The 20,804-nt window shown below is 45.8% G+C and overlaps 1 protein-coding gene across 1 annotated transcript; it reads left to right on the top strand.

Moving 5' to 3' along the window:
• Window positions 1–766: 766 nt before the first annotated feature.
• EIF2B5 (eukaryotic translation initiation factor 2B subunit epsilon) lies at window positions 767–20,436 on the top strand. Its single transcript, XM_056358743.1, has 16 exons — window positions 767–949; window positions 2,197–2,321; window positions 3,138–3,323; window positions 3,422–3,599; window positions 4,654–4,734; window positions 5,484–5,561; window positions 5,642–5,954; window positions 6,575–6,720; window positions 7,037–7,175; window positions 7,811–7,912; window positions 8,552–8,659; window positions 9,565–9,655; window positions 10,384–10,507; window positions 15,832–15,957; window positions 17,485–17,595; window positions 18,659–20,436. Exons 1-16 carry the CDS (start codon window positions 797–799, stop codon window positions 18,722–18,724), a joined length of 2,127 nt encoding a protein of 708 aa, XP_056214718.1. The 5' UTR covers window positions 767–796; the 3' UTR covers window positions 18,725–20,436.
• The last annotated feature ends 368 nt before the right edge of the window (window positions 20,437–20,804 follow it).

Raw genomic sequence — 20,804 nt, 5'->3', positions numbered from 1 at the left:
ACTGACAGTACCTGGGCAGGGGGCACAGCCAGACATCGTCACCTGGAGCACCCAAGGAGGGGCTGCTTGGCCAGGCTGGGGAGAAGACAAATGCCACCTTCACCCCCAGAAACCATGTCTGCTTTCCTCCCCCGCCTCTGAAGTGTCTCTGTGTGGGCTCCCAGAGGTTCCTCAGGGACTGTGGGTTTTGGGGATAACTCCGTGATGGAAGGCGTGTGCGCTAAAGGGCTGGTTGCAGCAAGGCTATCCCTTGCAAAAACAGCAGCTGGACATCTGGAAAAGCAGCACAAACGCATCACAGCTGGGAAGAGTATCGAGAACACGTAACTGTTCCCAAACCTGGAAATCCCGGGGGTCACACCCGAGCACTACGCGCCCCGAGGTGACCCGGGGGATGTCTGTGCGGGAGATTCAGACCTTCCCCTGGCCTCTGCCCTGCTCCCGCGGGCCCTGCGGGCCAGCAGCGCTGCTGCGGCCCCTGCGAGGGGCCGGCTCCCACAGCCCCGCCTGAAGAACGCCCGTTCGGCACCGGCGGGCCCGCGGCTGGCGGAGGGGGCGCCGGGCTGGGGAGGCGGCGAGGAGCCCCCGCACCCCGCCGGGAGCCGCCCTGCCCGCCTGCGCTCTGCGGGGCTGGCGCACGCAGGGCAGCGGGGACCCGCCAGGGCCCGCCCGGCTCCCCGGGGCCGCGAGGGTGGGGCCCGCGGCCGCCGCCAGCCGCGCTGTCCCCGCCGAGCTCCCGTCGCTGCTTCCGGCGCCGACCCGGAACCGGAAGGGGCGGCTGCGGCAGCGTGAGGAGATGGCGGCGCGCGGCACGGCGAGGCGAGGGGCTGGCGCGGGGGCGGCCCGCGGCACCGACCCGCAGGAGGAGCCGCCGCCCCCGCTCCAGGCCGTGCTGGTCGCCGACAGCTTCAACCGCCGCTTCTTCCCTATCTCCAAAGACCGGCCGCGGGTAAGAAACACCCCCCTCCCCCCCCGGCTGCTGCCGTCTCCCCCGGGCCGGTCCCTCCGGGGCCGCCTGTCCCGGTCTCCGCCGTCCCTGGCGGACCGGAGCGGGCAGGCCTCTGCCGAGAGGCGGAGTGCTCGCCGGCAGCGGTCGCGCTGTGCCCCACCGCCAGAGCCCCGGGCTGGGTCGGGCGAGGCGAGGCCCCCCAGCCGCTGCCGGCGGGTCCTGGGGGGCTGCTGGGCCTCAGCGTCCGCCCGGGGCTCGGGCAGCCCCCCCGCGCTGTGGGAGCCTCTGACGAGGGGTTGTCCTCGCTTGTAGCAGTCTCTGTTCCCCTCTGTAGAGGCAGTGGGGATCCAATTGCTGCCTTGGTGCTGTTTGCTTTTCCATATGGCGAGGCGAGCTGTGCTGCTTGCTTTTCGTCTGTCACTGATGCAGCAGCAGCAGTGGGTTTGGCAAGCTCGGTTCTGATAGAGGAAAGAAACAAAATCTTTGTGCTTGCCGGCAGTAATGGATTAAAGAATATGGCCAGAAAAATGCATGGGGAAAGCGCTTTAATTACCCAGATCAGAAGGCTTTATGTTAAAGGAAAGAGCGCTTCTGGAGAATTTAGATCTGAACGAGTCTTACCTCGTTTGCTGATTAAATGTTTGTGGAGGTCATGATTATACACGCGAGCTCGGGCCTGAACCGAAACAGCAGCAAAAATTAATTAGAGAACAGTATGAGATCACTCAGTTGTGAATCAGTAACTGGGTTTAAAAGTGTGGCTTGAGTCTCAGGTCAAGTAAATACTCGCTTCACTTTAGGTTGGTTTGGTGGGGTTTTTTCCCCTTGTTTAATTCTGGACACTCATACTCCTGTGGCTTCATCATTCATGTCTGACAGGTTTTTCTTGAAGCAGTTAAAGCCTGAGTCAGGGAATTGGCACTCTGGGATTTCAGCCCCTGCCTCAGTCTTTCATTTGTCTGAGTCTTCTTGAAGTTTTGTATGTCATAGCTTCGCATTTTTTTTATGCCTTCCTATCTGAACTGGCATCTGCCCCTATAGGAGATCATAAATTAGCTCTTACTGTTTAGGTAAACTCTAAAAATTTTTGATAAAAAGTGGTGGAGCAGTTACTTGTGTTATTTTTTTTTATATTACTGATACTTTGTCCTTAAGTTGGAAGAGGCTGTTGCTGATGTTGAGGTACAGAGTGTTTATTCAGCTATCTGTATGGTTTTGGGTTGGTTTTTTTTTGGTTGTTTTTTTAGGCTCTTTTACCTATGGCAAATGTGGCCATGATTGACTATACCTTGGAGTTCCTAACAGCAACTGGAGTGGAAGAAACCTTTGTTTTCTGCTGTTGGAAGTCAGCTGAGATAAAAGAGCATTTACAGTAAGAATCTCTTCTTCTCTTTAGCTTTATCATGGAAAGGATTCTACTGTCCTCCAACAAGCCTCAAAGGTCTCAGTGATCCTTATGAAAACTCTGTGCAAGAGATTCCCTTTCAACAATTGTCTCAGTATATGTCAAAAAAGACTATTCCTCCTGTGAAGGAGTGTGGTTGTTGAGTGTATTAAAAGGGTTGAGTGATTTGGGACTTCGTTTATATTGGCATTTAACTTTTCTTGTCTAAAAGCAGGGGTTTCCTGTGGGTAGCCATGTAAATTAGAGTACTTGCCCTTTGCATTATGCCATGTCTTGGTGTGCAATGCAGGAGCGTATGGAAACAGCTCTCTCTGCACCTTTGCCTCTGCATGCTGCAGGTTTGCAAGCTAAAGAGAAATGTGCAGTCTTTTCCCTGCCTGAGTGTTGTGGTTTAACCGTGGCTGGCAACCAAGCACCACACAGCTGCTTGCTGCGAAAATTAACTCAGTCCCAGCCAAAACCAGGATACTGAGGCACTGCTTTCCAAGGAAAAAAAAAAGTTTGGGTTCTGTGTAACTTTTCCTTTTCCTTTGTCAAAACTTGGCTCACAGTAGAATTGGGTTTCCCTAGGTTTCCGTAAGCTATGGTCACAAAGTCTAAACCTCTTCAGTTTATCCGCTGTGTGCAAATGAGCATGCCTAAGCCTATCAATAGTGGGCTCACTGTAACAGGATTCTCCTTGCATGGATTTACAGATGTGGCATGCACTGGGGCACTGTGTCCTAGTGTGTTCTCTATAGAATAGCCTCTTTATGCCTTCCTGATGTGTTTTTCTCCTCCCAGAAAATCCAAGTGGTGCCGCCACACCTCTCCCAACACGGTGCGCTTTGTGACTTCTGACCTGTACCGCTCCCTTGGTGATGTGCTACGAGACGTTGATGCCAAGTCCCTTGTTCGTTCAGACTTCATTCTTGTCACTGGAGATGTGGTGTCCAATTTCAATATATCCAAAGCCCTGGAAGAGCACAAGTAGGTGTTGAAAGAGTGTATGCTTGCCTGGTGTGCTGAGACTCTGGGCTCTTAACTCTCTGAAGAGTCATTTTTAAACTTCTGCCCTTCTTTTTCAGGTTGCGTCGTAAGATGGAAAAGAATGTTTCTGTGATGACGATGATATTCAAGGAGTCTTCACCTGGTCACCATGCCAGGTGCAAAGAGGATGACATTGTAATTGCCATGGACAGTGCCACAAGCCGTGTCCTTCACTACCAGAGAACCCAGGGGCTGAAACGATTCCACTTTCCTATGGTGCGTCTGGAACTTGACAGGTGGAAAAGGGCTGTGGTAGTGAAGCAGCCCATCCCAAGGAGGAGGTCCTCCTTGAGTGAAGGCCAGGGAGCTGTGCTTGCTGCTGCTTTTGGGGGAGCAGGTGGTAGGAAGTTAACTCTTCGTAAACTGGCCTTTTACCTTTAACTTTTATTTGAGGCTTGGTGAAATTGTGTTGGGATGCACACATTCGGGACTTGTTTCACAATTTGAAGATGGGGCAGACATATTTCTCACAATTCAGGTTTTGCATTTGTTTGATTCCTTTTCTCCATGTGAAACGGGAGTTGAATGATTTGTGCTATCACAGTGGTTCCCAAATTGGGATGCATATACCACTATTGTACACAAACCATTTTGAAGTGGCACTGAGCCTGTCACGGAGGGTGGAATAACAGCAGGTGGAAGGGGTAGTACCTCCTATTACCTCTGCCTGTAAACACCTAATAATGTAGAAAATGCTCTGTAAATGTCTGTGGAGGCACTTTCTCCAGTGAGATAGATGGATGTTTTTCTTTTTTCAGCTCAAAACTAAGACTGTGATTATATGGCATTTTCAGCCCCAAATCAGTAATCAGTAGATTATTTTTTACCTTCAAATGAAAACACAGATCACTGTAGGAAGCCAAAAAGGAAAAAACAAACCAAACAACAACAACAACCCACAGCTGTAAAAACCTACAGGGCATATGGAAGCTGCGACTATTGCGTTTTGATATATCAATGTTCTTTGCACACTTGTAGCACCCAGTGACTAAGGTAAGGAGCCTCCTGGAGGAAAAGTGATTGTTCAAAGTACAAGCTGTATCTTGGAGAGCTGCACTGTGTAAGGATGAGGGCAATCTTTGCTGACTGACTCTGTATGTGACCAGGCTGTGCCTGCTAAGCTTGTATCTCTGTAGATTGTAGATTTCTCTGATCTTCAGAACTTAAGCTAGTTTAATTATTCAACCAATACTGCCCTGGCTTATAGAAGGCATTTGGGGTTTGGTACTGTATGAGGCACTCAAATCACTGGAATTTTTTTCTCTTTCAGAGTCTGTTCCAGAACTCTATTGAGAATGTTGAGGTGCGCCATGACTTGCTGGATTGTCATATCAGTATCTGCTCTCCGCAGGTGAGCTCTACCCTTCTGAGGGTCCAAAAGTCAATCTGCATTGCTTCCTTTGTCCTGCTTGTGCAGGGGATGCAGGTGGCCTGAGTGTAGTAAGTTTGGGAACCAGAACTCTCAGCTTTTCTCAGTGATTGAGCTGAGAGCCTGAGTGATCATGTGGCACTCCTCCGTGGGCTGTATGGGTGCTCAGTCTGTATCTGGCATCCCTTGCTCGAGCCCAGGCAGAACTAGACAGTGGATGCATCAGTAGACTGGCTGATTTGGCGCAGGATGAAACTATTCTGGAAAATAAGTGCTTTCACTTTGAGTATATTTACATCTGTGGAGCAGAGGTGAAGGCTGTGCTATGGAAAAATGTCAGAATGCAAGCTGGTACCATGTTAGGGTAACATTCAGGGTTATTCCAGCCTAGGCTTGCTAATACCTCTTCCACGTCTGAAAAAGCTGGTCTACAGCCTTCCTTTGAGCGTGAAACTACAAAGTGAGGCTGGGCAGATTGCTTGGAAATGTTAAAGCAATGTTTGTCCCCTTCTGAAAATCAGAATCTGTTCATAGTCTCCGCTAGGAGTAGGAGATGGGAAGGTCAACACTCCTAGCAGAAGGATTCAAAGCTTTATTCAAGGCAAGAACATCACTTTCCTGTGCTATATAACACTGCTCTCTGAGAACCACTGAACAGCCATTAATTGTCTGGCCTCTCTGGCAATATTTTCTGCTAACTGTATTATTTCCTTATGTTCTGTTCCTGGCAGGTGGCTGAGCTGTTCACAGACAATTTTGACTACCAGACGCGAGATGACTTTGTGCGTGGTCTGTTGGTCAATGAGGAGGTAAGGAGAGGGTTGTTAGAAGGGAGATCCTGTTGCCTTGCATTAGAGAATCTTCTGACATGCTCCTCCCTCTCTCTCAGGTCCTGGGGAATCAGATCCATATGCACGTAACGACAGAAGAGTACGGTGCTCATATATGCAATCTGCTAATGTACGAAGCTGTGTGCTCTGACATCATCCGGCGCTGGGTTTATCCTTTGACTCCAGAGATGAACTTCACTGATGACAAGAATCAGAGTTACACCCATTCTAAACACAACATTTACCGAGGGGTGGATGTTAGCCTTGGCCATGGCAGTGTGCTGCAAGAGAACGTACTCATTGGGCAGGGAACGGTCATTGGCAGCAACTGCTCTATAACAAACAGCATTATTGGGCAGAACTGTAGGATAGGTGAGTAAAAGAATGGGGGGGCATGTAGGCCTTGCCAGGCAAGGGTGCAAGTTGTTGGGATTTAGTTTTTAATGTGCATTTGGCTCTGAGAGAGGATGGTAAGTGGGTATTGATTGACTTCTAATGGGAAGAAAGGAGAAAAGTTTGCTTTTCCAGCAGAGGAAATAGTTTTCAGGGTACCATAATGATGATGAGAGGTGGAAGGTACTTCATGCAAGTAAGTTGTTTTGATAGTAGAGAATGCATGACTTTTACTGATCTAGCGTTATTACCTACCAACATCCTGCAAATAAGGGACATCTGTCTCTGTTTTTGTGAACTGCCTGGTACTCCTTGCTAGTCTTGGCTGGAATTTTTTTGTGATTTGGCTGTATTTATGCAAAACCAAGAAGTCAGTTGTTACTGTCAGCTTGTTAAATCTTTGTAGAGATCAAACCTGTCTTTTAGCTTTGGGTAAGAAGTAGCTGTAGGCCTCTAAGGCCAATTTTTACCTTTCATCTAACATCCGTCATGCATCAAGGGCACTGGGATTCAGCAAGATGCTTTCTAGTGGACTCAGCAGTGTGGGAGAGCAACACACTCCCTTGCTCAACGTATTTGTGCTTGGTGATGCATAACAGGTGATAAAGTCATTTTGGATGGAGCTTCTCTCTGGGACAGAGTACACATAGCAGATAACGTGGAGATCTGCCATTCTGTTATCTGTGATGAAGCTGAAGTGAAGGAGAAAGTAAAGCTAAAGCCCCGCTGTGTCCTCTCTTCTCAGGTGAGCTGTATTTATGTCTGTTCTGCTTTTTGTCTGTCTTGGCAGGTTACTAGGCTTACACTAGACCATACCAGAATACCAGCATGCCAAGGCTACTCCAAGCCTTTGTGCAGAGGTGGGGGATATTCTACTGCTCCCACCTTTATCTTATTTTTTTTTGGCTAGGGTAGTGTGATATGTGATCGAGCAGTGCTGATCTTTTCAATTATACTTGTTAGTATACAGCTTGCCTGGAGCAGCCGTTGTCTGTGCTGGTGGAGATACATGGGGGCAATCAGGGTATTTCTTCATTAAGATATGTTGCACATACTTGCAGGTAGTAGTAGGTCCTGGCATCACTCTTTCTGAGGGCACAGTGATCTCTCTGCACCCACCAGATGAGGAGGAAGATGATGATGACCAGTTCAGTGATGATTCTGGCGTGAACAAGCAGGAAAGCAAAGTGAAACTAAAAGGTATGAGGGTCTTTGGTTCCATGCACTCAGGCTATGCAGAGGGCTTTGCCTTGCATGATCTTTTGGGGTCTTTCCCTCCCCCGTTGTAGACTCTGCAGTGCCAGGTTGAAGCTTAGTGCAACATTCAGCTTGGAACATGTTTGTTTTCAGCAGGGCAAGCAAGGATATTCAGCTCAAGTTGGACAGTGAGATGTACCTCAGTATCCCAGTATTAAAATCTTTGGAGACTCAGCTGTTTTTCCATTTTTCTTAGAGTAGGGGCCTTGTACGAGACAATAAGGTGAAGCTGGAAGAGGTGTTCACAGTTCAAGGCAAGTTGCAAGATCTATGTCCTCATACCTGGACTGTGTCCAAGGACTTTGTCCTCGTGAAGTGCTGTTTCTACCAGTCTGGGTTTGACAAGGGATCTAAACACGGTCAGCTGAATGTTGCTGCTGTAGGGAGGAGTAAGTTTGTCACTTGTCAAGGCAAGTGAGAAGATAAAAGCTGAAATATGTATGCATCTGCAGGAATCCCAGCTCCCTCTTGATGAAGGATATTCAGGGGCAGTAATGTGCAAGTTATACCAGTCTATTTCAGGTTTGCCTGTAAGCAGATCCAGTACATCTGCCTCCTAATCACTGTTTCTTTTTCAGGTTACAATAAAAAGGATGTAGGCTCAGAGGGCAGAGGCTATCTCTGGAAAGCAAATGACAAGAATGAAGAGGATGAAGAAGAGCAGAGACAAAGCCTATGGGGTGAGGAAAAGTTTAGTGTAGTCACCTGGAGGTGGACAGATGGACCTGTGTCAGGGAAACTGGCTGAGTGGGACACTGGTAATTTTGTCTAGAGTAAGACCTGGGCTTTGTGAAGCAGGCTGGCTCCAGATAATGTGTATGGAGGCAAGGTGAGAGGTGAAAGCAGGTGGTGGACCAGATTCTCTCTTCCTGTGCTCTGTGGAAGATGTTTGTTGTGTATTTGACAGAAGCTAACACACAGAGCTGCCTGTGGTGTGAAGGGTGCACTATGGGATACCAGGCCCTCCCTTAGAGGGAATATGCTTTGGCTATTCTGGGTACTGCTGGCTTTCTTCCTGCTAGTGACAGTGTCTGCTGACATTGCTCCATCGTGAGTCAGCAGTCTGCATAAAATATGTCTGCTTCTGTCCCTGTCCTTTGTTGTCTGCATGCAGACTCTTAAAAAAAGTCCCATTATCCCAGTGCCAGCTGTAGCATTCCCTCTGCAGCAAATCTAATCATCTGGACCCGCAAGCAGAAGCTTCCTTGCAAGGACAGATAGTTGCTGACTTAGTTGGGAAGTCTCTGGGACACCTGGTTCCTTATGCATATGACAGCTGCAGCTTTCGAGTGTTCAGTGCTGCATCTTTTCTTCATCAGGCCCAACTATGCATTCAGAGGAAGAGAGCGAGTCAGACAGTGACCTGAGCATGGGCTCTGAGGAGCCAGACAGTCGGGCAGCATCCCCTCAGCTAGATGACATCAAAGGTGAGAGATGGTCTGTTAAGAAGTATGGTGGGTCTGCAAGATAATGCAGTCAGTGTGAGATTTGTGCTGCTTTCTCTAGGTGTATTGGAAAATTTGTGGATGTCTGTAATATATTTGTTTCCTGACCTCACTTCCTGCATTTTCTACAGAGTTCTTTAATATGCCCAGTATTGTTGTTGTGTTAACCTGAGGCAGCCAAGGATGAGGAACCAGTCCTCCATCTTTTTCACTCCTGATCCTGGGCCTTCATGAAAGTGACCTCCCTGAGTTGTCGGTTTAGGCAATGACGCTGCCATTTATTTAAACTCAGAGATTATGTGATGGTCCAGCAGAGTTTCCCTGTCCAGACAGCTTACTGCTGTGACCATGCTGGCAAATTAAATGTTTTTGTAGGAGCTGCCTCTTTTGGCAGATAGGCTTTGGTTTTCTGTTCCGCTGTGTTAAACTTACCTGGATTTGAAAAGAGTTCAAGCCAAACTGGGGGGGGGGAAAAAAAAAAGCCTTTTTCATGTTAAAATACCTTCCCAAAGAAAATTAAACTAGTAAATTTTAAGTTTGAATTCACATCTTTAGTTAGGGGAAGATGAGGTTTGTCTGAATGAGAAAGGCTAGATTGTGAAAGTGTAATAGAAATTCTGCTCTAAAAGGTTGCACAGATAAATAGCTTTGTGCTGGTTTGTGTGGCTAGATCAATGATACCTAGTAGGTAATCTCCTTTATTTAATTATATTCCACTATTTAAAAGTATAGTTGATGTGGTTTTGTACCAGCTTACAGAGAACAAATAGACATCTGTGTCAGAGTGCTTGCTTTGTTAAGAGCATAGAGTTTCTTCAGTAATGAACAATTTGAAGAACCTGTGCTTTTCCTTGTCATGTCTAACTACCTGTCCTTTTTTACATTAGTTTTCCAGAATGAGGTTCTGGGTACATTACAGAGGGGTGAAGAAGAAAACATTGCCTGTGACAACCTGGTCCTGGAAATCAACTCCCTCAAGTGAGTGTTCCCTAATGCTGAACAGTTGGGTTTGAGAGCAGATATAGAAAGAAGTGGAGAAACTATGTGAATACCCGTGTTTGGTTGTTAAACACTAATGTTATCAGTACAGAGCATGAGAAATGCGGGTTAGAGGTCATAACTGAATGACAACAGAAACTGATGGAGAACTCCAGCTGCATCTATAGGATCCTCAGTGGTTAGGCTTTTCCTGCCCCGATTCTGTAACGAGAGATTGAATTGCTATTAAGTAACTGTGGACTGAAGACAGCGAGCCACTTCTTGGCACAGGCTGCCTATAAGTTCATGCAGGGGCTGCTGCTCTGTGCATTGCAACATTTGGCCAGCTGCTTACAGCTGGGGCTGTGCTGGGGCGGAGCTTGTCCACTCTTTTTTACAGTAGCAAGTCTAAAGCACATAGAGTGTCTTTTACCTAGTATTTCTCAGATACAAACCCATTTCCCTTCTCTTGTGCAACAGTATTCCTACAGCACTCTAGTAAATGTGAGGGTGCTGTCCCTGCAGCAGCTCGTTCCACAGTGATAGCACATTTTCAGGACTTGTGGCCTTATGCAGGGCCTGATGCAATGCACGGTGGTTTTGTTGTCTGAATACTTGGAAAACCAAACAAATAAAAAAACAAGCCTGAAAGACGAAAATCAAATTTTCTGCTCTATGTCTGTGAAGATAGTGTGAAATGTTGTGGGGGTTTGCCTTTTTCATTGCAGGTATGCGTATAACATTGGCCTGAAGGAGATGATGCAGGTGCTCAGCAAAGTGATCCTGGAGTTCCCACTGCAGCAGCTGGATGCAAACCTGGACTCCCAGAACTATTTCTCAGCATTAGTTCCGGTGAGTCCTGCTTCATTTGACTCTTCTTTGGGCTTTTCTCCTAGTGTGTAGGACTCTGCCTGGATGCCCCAAGTAGTTCCTTGCTGAGAAGACTTTTTGGTGAAGCTAAAACCACCTGAACTCCTCGAGTTCATGAACCTCTTTGTCTTCTGTAGAAATAAAAGTGAACTGTAATTATGCTACCTGCTTGACAGAATCAGCTGAGACTATAGGGGTGGGGAGCCTTACTTCAGTACCGATGGTTGTTTCTGTTCCCAGTGAGTGATAGAATAAGTGCATCACTTGTAGAAGAGAAAAGAGAGGGACTGTTAGAGATGTTTTACAGCCTTGTATTCCAGAAATCCAATTCCAGTTCATCATAAACCTTGTCTCTGGGGCATCAGAGAGTGCTCCTCTCCCAGTGGGATCTATTCCAAGGTCTTACTTGTCTGCATACTTTTAATTAGTGCCAATTTTTTTCCAGCCAAATGCAAAGCCATGATATTGTTGCCTTGAGCGAAGATAGAGGGTTCTGTTGCGTCTCTAAAGAGACGGGTTGTATAATAGGGTGAGAGCAATTTCTATTTCCTGACTTAAGGGAGACAAAATAGGGTAGGATTTGCTTTAAAAAGCAGCAGTCTTATCTTAATGGTTTTCTTCATCCAAGCTGAAGTTGTATTTTTGTCTCTTTGCTATAGTTCGCTTATGTAATTGAGTTTTTCAAACTCTGCAGGTTACAAAGGTGCTCTTTTGGGATGAATGGGTTTGGGAAGGACTAGTTTAATTTGTTTAGGAGATGGAGCTAAAGAGGAACACTAGACATCCTCATAATCCTTTCTGTGAGGAAGTATGTACTTTCAGTTGATGGGGAAGTGTGGAAAACTAGTTCTTCTTTACGTAGGTGTAAGCATGGCACTTAAGTAATTTCCTGGACATGTGGAGATGCCTTCTGTAGGAAACATCCATGTGAACTGATCTGTTCATCAGATGGTTTAGTGAGACGTTGCTGTTCACTCTGTTTAAATTCTGCTTGCTTTTGTTCATTTTCCCAGACTTTGTTGATTGAATAACACGTCCTGTCCTGGAAAAGGAGAATTAAAGAAGGAGAACTGAAGAGAGTGTTAGAACAGGTGTTAGACTTAAGTGGAAAGCATTATATCTAGACAGGAGGTTGTGTGGAGTTGGTAGCTGTGTAGGACGTTTGGGTTTTTTTTTTCCCAGCTAGGCTATGGCATCTCTTTCTGTTTCCCAGATTGGGCTCCTAATCTAGCATGAGTAGGACAGGAGAAACTTTGTGTCAGAAGACATTCTAGTCTGGGATAAGGGATGCTACTTAAATGCATAGTTTTGTGTAATTGCCCAAATCCCTTTAGAAGCTGAAGACAACGGAAGTACATGAAGGCCTTAACTCTGGGTAACTTTGTGTATATTTCATGGCAGAAAAGCTGATGCTCATGGTTAACAGCAGAGACAGGAAATCAACTTACTGACAAGTGATAATAATCTAAATGCAATATTCAGGGTGACCGTGCCCTGTGTCATGGAGAAGTGGAATTTCTCTAGGCAGGGAATTGTATGGCACGTGTATTTATGAAACTGATATTATCCATAGATTTATCAAAGAGAGCTAAGTGCCAAGCCAATTAACTGTCATGGTAGCCAGTTTCTCCAGATGGCCCTTGTAAAGAACAACGAGGAAGTTTCTTAGAGAGTCCTTCTCCAGGATGGTTTTGTGCCTTGGTGTCTCTACTGCATGCGGAATTGTTGTGCTGGCTTTCTGTACCGAAATCAGCAGGAAGGCAGTATCCTGGTAAGGTGTACTGGTAATGTTGAATTGCACACATGATATTAGTCACCATTACGATAACCCGATATGTTTGAGCTGAGATGTACCTCTGATGGAGGCAGTGAATCAGCCTTCAAAGGCTTATTAAACAGACATCGATGGTCTTCCTGGGCAGCGCTGCTTTGTATATTTACCAACAGTGCTCTGAAGAAAAGAGACCAGTTCTTCTGGCAGAACAGAACATGCATGTTTGTACAGCATCTGAAACAGTGGCTTTTCTGCAACTTGTGGTTCTCTAGTTAGTAGAAAGTACCCTCCATTAATTTACTAATACTGACTTACACCCTGAGAATCCCAAGTGCTAGTTTGGTATAGGTTAGTACATAGTGAAAGCATGTTGCTGAAGTGCGTAGCTATGCAGCTAAAACTGCCTCAGTCAAGAGCAGTATTAGGCTGAGATCTGCTTATGATGGTTTACATATGGCAAAGTGTTATTTTGTGTGAGATGGGGATACTTGCCTTCCAAGAGTGGTGAATATCAGAAGACCACTGAACTTTACAGAACTGTTTTATGTTTCTAACTCTTTGTACCTCAAGTCTGACTAAGAGATGCTGGACAAAGATGTGATGCTTGTGTAAGAGTGATGGTAGAACAGTCCCAGACACCTCAGGAGGGGAAATTGTGGAAATGCCATAGTTATGATGTATGGTTTTACTTGAAACCACAGTATGTGCTCTGAAATGCTGGCCCCTGAGCATGAAGCTCTTAAGTGTTGCAGCAATTCTAGGAAACAAGCATCTGGTAAAGGATATGCCTCTGGGTATATTTCAGATGAAACATGGAGGCTTGAGAAATAGTTACCCAGTTCGATGTATGTCAGGCATCTTGTTCAGCTCTTGTACAAGTTGGAAAGCAGAGATGGTATAGAAAACCAAACCTTTCCTAAAACTGTAGACTTGATTTGAGCAAATGTGGCTGAAGCTGCTGATAAACTGAAAGTTTCGCTTCTGTTGTCACTGAAGCAGCAGCAAACAAGGTTACATAGGTGAGGATGTCTGAAGAGAGCTGGGGAGGCAATATAGCAGTTCAGTTTGCTGAGCTGGCTAGTGTCTGCATTGCTGCCCAGCAGCTAGCATGTGTGGTGCACCTTGTCAGGTTTCTGTTAGGGAGCCTTACTCTTTTGCAATGTCATGCAAGTGAACACAACCTGGGATCGCTTATTCAGGGACCAAATGGATCTCTGCTTTCACTGAAGCAGTTTATGGTGATTGGCACAGATGCTGTTACGGTGTGACAGGCTGGAATTACAACTTCGTCCCTTGTGCTTTGCACATGCTTCATGATGGTGTTCTGCGCTGGAGGTAGGGGTAAAATAGGCCTGCTGCCAGATCTGATGAAAAAATGAAGCAACCTGTCAGAGAAATTTGCTAGACTGTAGATTGTTTTGAGGAGTTACTCAGGTAGAGTCAAAGCCTGGAAAGTTACATTGTCCGTAGGGCTCTGTCAGGTATCTTTCCACATTTTTCAGTCTTTTATTCAATCTAAAGTAATTGCAAGCTTCTAGTTCCCCAGTTCAGATTTTCATGAAACTCCAAAAACAGCTTCTCTGCTCGTACAGGCTTATTAGGGCTGTTTTTGCTAGGGGCTCTGTGGGGCTGTGCCCTGCTTTCCCCGTTAGCACCAGTTACATACAGTGCATGTTCTTGGCCTGAGATGGTATATTTTTTCTTCCTTCCCTTTCCCAGCAGTAGGCATACTGGATTGAGTCCTGGGGTTGTGAGTGTTTATAGCACTGCTTTCTTTATAAACAACTTCCTTTCAGAAACTCACGGATTCTGGTTAGAATTGGGCCAGCTTACGATTTAAAGGCATTAACAGAAAGGTATTACGAAATATTTCTTAGCCTGAAAAGAACTTGCTAGTAGCTTTATTATATTTGAAGTAAAGAATTCCAAAGGATAATAAAAATGCAGGAGATGGTTGTAGAGGAGGGAAGAGTGTTTAGAATTAAGCATTTTATTAAAGACTAAAATACTTTCTGGAAGTATGCCACACAACCCTCAGTTTTTTGTTGTGATACGGTGATGATTAGGATCATTCTGTACTGTTACTGTTATTCTTTGAACCAGTGGATGTACTACTATACAGATCAGTTAGTACTAATCCCCTTCTTTGTTTCTGCTTAAGGCATGCAAATTCCAGCATGGTTGCGTAGCAAATGTGTCTGAAGAGGTGATGGAGTGTATGTAGTACTAGGGAGCAGCTGAGCAGTGTTTCCTAGTACAGGCACCTTTGGTAGTCCACACTAGCTTGGGGTTCTAGCTCTGCTATATGTCCTGGAGCTCTTTTTCTGGCAGGGCTACTACCGGGACAGAATAATTCTGGTTAACCCTGAATGTAGGTGACTCAAAGCTGCTTCATTACACCCTAAGCCTCTGTGAATTACCTGTTTCCCTTCAAAACGAACCAGATGTATTCTGTAAGGAGACACTTTTGAAGGCACAGCAAAACAGTATAACTGTAAGGGCATGCCAGGGATGTAGTTGCAGTAATGCCTGCTGTTTAATTAATCCATTTTAAAAGATGTGGAACTCTGATTTAATTTCCTAACTGTTTTTGTAGGATGGTCTGGTCATGACCTGGCCAGTGAGGAATTTTTTGTATTGTATCCTAGTTCTGATACCTTTTAAAATAGTTACGGACAGGGGTCTAAGTATCTTTATTACATTACCTACTATTCCAGATTCAGGTCAGTCTGCATTGCTTTGCAGAGCTTTCCTTGCTGCTTACTTTCCAGATATGTACAACAAGTGGAAGAGCTGTGGGGGACTTGGACAGAAATACTGTTTGAAGAGGCAGCACCAAAATCATTAAACTAAAGATTTCATAAAACTAAGCCTCGGAGGAGAGAACTGAGATCAGCTAATAGTGCAACAACTTCTTGCCCTTCATCCCTGCTACCCATTCCCTGCAGCAGACTCCAGGATTGACAGAATAAGCCTGTCAAACACACAAACATGTAACGTGTACTTAGGGGCTGCTCCACTGCATTCCTGGTTTAGGGGTGGCTATTTTGCACTGTCCATTTCTACTCAGCTGGTAATTATCCTGGCATTGTCTTTTTCTCATTTTTCTTATTTGCTTTTCTGCTTTGAAGGAAGGTTCCACTGAAATGTCAGCTGCTTTGTAGGGGAAAGGTTTGAGTAGCAAATGTGTGTACCTCTTCTGATCCATCTGCTGTGAAATGATTTTCTGTAAGACTCCATTAAACACATTTATTGTGATAATCCAGTATTCCACCCAGAGAGGCAAAAGCAAGAAAACTAACAGATATCCTCAGAGCTGCTTAGTAAAACTAGGTCCTATCTGCATATGTGAGACTTAACAGCATCTGTTTCATGGACAGAGTGGGGCAAATATATTAAGTGGTCAGCTGAATGGTTTCTTAAAATGCTTCCCTGGGTCAGTTTCTTAGCGCAGCACAGCTGAGGAAAAGCAGGGCTGAGTGCACACATCCATCTCGTAGCTCAGGAACTCTTCTGTGTGTTTTCCCTGCAGCTGTTGAAGAACTGGACCCCGTTGTTTAAGAACTACATAAAACGGGCGTCAGATCACTTGAATGCCTTATTTGCCATTGAGGAATTCTTCTTGGAACATGAAAGTCTCTGCACATCAATAGCTAAAGTGAGTATCTGCTCCCAACTCGTGAGGACCTGTTTTTGCTAGATTCATTGTGAAATGCATCCTGTTTGCATCATTGGCTTGTCAGCTTTAGAGGAGAGAATTTTTGGGTCTCAGTGGAGAGTGTGTATAGAAAATCCATCTATAACAATTGCTTTTTTTAAAAAAAAGAAGTCTGTGTCTGTTTGTGCCTCTGAGGGACCACAGCTGAGGGTGAGTATTAATTACCAGCATGCAGCCTGAAGGGAGCTATTATTTTGCAGCTTCTAACCTGGATGCCCTTGTTGTGTGATGCTGGAAGAGGTGAGGCCAGAGGCTTGCTTAAGGAAGAGCTTTTCTTCATTTGTCTCTCTATGGTCCCTGGGATCCAACTGCCAAATGGTTTATCCTGCTTTAGAGTACAAAACAAGCAAAGCTGGGAATAAGGGTGGGATTTCTTATTCAGGCTGAGCTAGTTATGAAACTGGGAATAAAGGGGAGCTGACCTATCTCCCCACTTCTGAGAGTTTTCAGTATATTCCTCCTCACCCTCCTTCACAAATATTTTGTCCCTGCATTCCTTCTGCCCTGTCACACTGAGAGCATTTGACTTGGATCGGAAGTCTTTCCTTTAGCAGTGTCTCAGGAAAACCCTGTCTCTTTTGGAAAAGCTCTCCTAGAGCCTGCTTAACTCTTGGTTCCTTAAGAAAGAGTAGTCCTAACTTCTGCTACCAGTGCTTCTGGCTAAATGGCAAAGCACTTAGGACTGTAGCCAAAAGCCTTCAGTTTGGTGAGCCAAAATGTCCTTGAAGTACAGCAATGGTTTGGCATGTGTCCATTGTTCTGGGGGCCTGAGTTTCCCTGGAGGCTGGGAATTGAAGTGACACTTGATATTTGGAGTTGGCAGCCAGCTTTGTCACTGCTTTGCCGCAAGGAGACCGACTGCAAAGTGCTTGCTCTGCCTGAGCACAAAGGCACCCTGAGAAAGCATGATTGCATCTTACCCTCGCTGCACTGTGCCAGAGTTTGAGCTGATAAATGACCAATTGCTTTGACACCTGCCATAAGGCAGTTTTAAGAGAGAACTGGCAGGAGAAGGGAGTCTGAGGCAGAGCTGGATAGATTAATACTCTTCTGGGCACATGTCACCGTTGTGTGTATGTGGGCCAGCGTAAGTTGTTTGTTAGATCTGCTTTGGGGATGGGTTTTGGGATGCTTTATAAAAGAACTTAAGTAACGTCTTGAACTGACATCCTCTGCGGCCCTTCGTTGCCCACAGCTCTCAATCATACCCAGCATTCTCAGAGCTGAAGCTGATGGGGCTTGAACTCAGACTCATTATGTGTCATAGCACGTAACTGTCAGGAACATAAGGCTTGGTAGGAGAAGCACAGTTATTTTTAACAATAAAAGCAAAACTAAGCAGACTGAGTGCCTTCTGTTGAAGATGGAGCCGGGAATCACAGAGTACGTGCAAACTTTGTACTTGGACACGTACTAGGCTCAAAAGACTTTATAGAGAGCCCTGTTGCTCTTTTCTAATCAATGCAGGTGTTGATGACCTTTTACCAGCTGGAAATTCTGGAAGAAGATGTAATTCTCAATTGGTTCTCTTTGCGGGACACATCTGACAAGGGAAGGCAGCTTCGTAAAAACCAGCGGGTAAGTCCCAAAGGTGTTTAAAGAGGTGGGGGGAGGGGGAGGAGAGGGACAACAGCTGCTGAAAGAAACTATGAGTGGGTGCCACTGTTGCCTTCTGTGGAGCAGCTGCCATTACATGGTAGGCCAGTAATGCACCAGTGCATTGAACACTAAGCAACACAACTTTTTTCTCCAGAGCAGACATTTCTGTGCATTCTGCCACAATCCTGTTTGGATGGGGAATAGAGGTAGTAGGAGAGGGAGACTGGTTTTAGCAGGGGCTCTGTAGCACGAGGCCAGCACTCTCTGGAGTAGTAGCGCGGCTTCTCTAAGCCAGCACCCATTTGAAATGGGCTTTAGGCCAATGCCCTGTGTGCTGGCCCCATGCAGTTCCTTTGAAGCTTTCATTCCTGGCTCGCCAGTCCCTTCACATGTATTTCTGAGCGTTTGCTGTACTGAGTGGTTTCATTTGGCTTGTTGCAAAGGAGCACATAAACTTCCCCCCCTCCGTCAGGCAGAACTTTGTGCTGCAGTTTGGCTGAGCCCTGTTCCAGTCCCTTTCCCTGGATCTGGAAGAGGAGCAGGGGAAAAAAGCAATCTCTGAAGAACTCCAACTTTGTTTAAAACCTTTGCAAAGTCAGCTCTTGGTATAAGTCAGCAGTGCTTTCAGCTGCTTTTCGAGCCCAGTTAAAAGGTAAAATGAGCTGCCTTTTCTTTACAGCAATTTCTCAGGGAGTAGGATTTTCCCAGCAGTTTTCATAACATGTCTTAGCTAAAGTGCAGCTGTCATCTTTTCTCCCTCAAGCTCTGAAAAAACAGAACTTTTGTCTTTTTGCCGAGTGTTGTGGGGGAATTGTCTGACTGGAGGAATCTCCCTCAGGAATCTAAACAGTCTGTATTTGTCCATGGCATCCCAGTTGTTTTACATCTAAACTTTGGTCTCTCCTTCAATCTGCCTCCGTTTCCATATCTCCTAGAAACACTCTTTCTCATGCATAATAGTGGTACTCACTGACACAGTGTGGTTGTTGAGCGTTCTGTTTGGTGTCACTTGTTACCCAATTACATTGTATTCTCTCTGCAGCTCCAGAAGTTTATCCAGTGGCTGGAAGAGGCAGAGGAAGAGTCGTCTGATGGCGACCAAGACTGACAGGGTGGTTCGGTATGAGAGGAGGCACTCCCTCTGCCTTTCTGGGCTGAGTGGGCAGGGCAAGATCAATGCCAGTGCATGGTGTGTAGATGTGGGGCCTGACATCGAAGTGACTGACAATCCCATCATAGTTGTGTGTTCCCAACTTTGCCACTTCCCTCCCTCCCTCACTTGCCTAGTGCCACCTTATGTTGGATGGTTGGAACCCAATGTCAAAACCATAAGGGAAAAGCAGGAGGTGGTGATACCTAGGATCCCTCTGGAGGCTGGATATGATATACTATAAGCTATCTTTTGGAAGGTCTTTGTTACTAATACAAAGGGAGAAAATAGATGCAAATGTGTACAACGCTCTTATAAATTTAACTGCCAGGGTTGTGGAAGACTGGTCATATAGCTAAGTTATTTGGAGTCATTGTTGCTTCTGTAGCTAAGAGAACTCCTACTGAAGAGACACTGGCAAGGTTGGTGAGTTGGGAGCACATGGATTAGGATCTGGAGTGCAGGACTCAGATTCGGGAGTTCCTGTGCCTGAAGAAGATGCAGTTGTCTGAGGATGCCCAAGGCATTTTGAAGCCTAGAAGGCACTTCTGTGATCTTTCCAAAAGGGAAAATCTTTTGCCATCTGCTGTGCTAGGATCTAACACAAGGTTGCACAGTAGAGTTGGTAAAACATTGTGTTTCCCCCTTCCGTAGAGTAGGGGATAATGCGTGCTCCGTTCCCCCTGCGGGGGTTGGCTAACAGTGGATGTGCACTGACCAGTGAAATGCTGCATGGATCACTACATCTTAGATGTGATCTGTCTTCTGTGTGTCCCCAGCTTGGCAAATGCTTTAGAAAAGTGTCTGTTCCTTTATTTTTTTTTTATAAAAAGGTAGTGGAGGTGCCTGGCTGCTTCTGCTGCACCAACCTCACTTGTGCTTTGCTCTGAGGGCACTGACCACGCCAGCTGCTTTAAGGAGGATGCAAGTTCCTAAGTTCTGCTCCAGTGTGAAAAGGAGCAAATGGTATTTCCTTCAACAGCACGTGCTTTGTGTTTCCACATGACTTTAGTTACACAAGCTTGCTTACTACATGTCCTTTTATTTATTTGAAAACTTCCCTTCCCTCAGCAGGGAAAGTGCTGTAAAGTTCAGCAGCCGCAGAGCAACTCGGCATGCAGCAGGGAATGAGTGTGCCTCTGGCACTGCGTTGCCAGCACAGACAATGTGTGGCAGTAATAAGGCGTTTAAGAACAGCTTTCTTGGAAGTGTCACTGTGCTGTGTTCTTTCCTGCTGTCAAAGAACAGAGCACAAAAGGCATAGCAAAGAATCAGCTTGTGTTCATAGGTTATTTGTTGGATGTGCTGACCTTGCCTCTGCCCCTTCAGGAGGAGCACGGAATAAATCCTTTGGGGGGGGGGGGGGGGAGTGCACTGGAGCTGCCCACTCAGGATATTTACTTGGCTGTTCTGTGGTGTCACAGTTGTCAGTGAGGGGACAGCGTTAGGTGCTGGAGACCAGGGATACTGCCTCCTAAAAACTGACGTTCAGGCAGGGTGATCTTGTGCACTCACACTATCAGTTGCCAGGATTGTGCATAAATGTGCTTGTTTTCTGACATTGCAAACTCAGTCTTGTAAATGTTGGGGAAATAGTTGGTACCTGAATTTTCTGTATCTGCAAATATTTAATTCAGGGAGCAAATAAAAACTATCCTGGTGTTACCGGCTTCTTTGCTTTGTTTGACTTTGAATTGTATGTCTCCAGTTGTGCCACATGCCTGAGCAGGGCTTAACTGGTAAGCTAAATAACTCATTGCTACTTTTTCCTCAAGAGATTTTAAGCGCATAATAGGTAGGTAGGTAGGCAATCTGCAGGCCATTGAATCAGTATAAATGTTCAGTGATAACTCATGACCTCACTGTTTACAAGTAGAGAACAGTTAATTAAAACTTCTGAACTTAAAATCCTGAAATGGGTGAGGTTTGGTTTTGTACAGGATTATGTTGCAAAGATGAACCTTAAACCCTGTGAAACCTGTTATCCTTTGCCATGATGAGAATTAGTGGGAACGCTGGCTGTTAGGTACTGCATTGT

This window comes from Falco biarmicus, chromosome 13 (assembly GCF_023638135.1).
Source record: "Falco biarmicus isolate bFalBia1 chromosome 13, bFalBia1.pri, whole genome shotgun sequence".
In the NCBI taxonomy this organism is placed as follows: domain Eukaryota; kingdom Metazoa; phylum Chordata; class Aves; order Falconiformes; family Falconidae; genus Falco; species Falco biarmicus.
The sequence above is the reverse complement of the archived record's forward strand: the minus strand, read 5'-3'. Positions and strand labels throughout refer to the sequence as shown.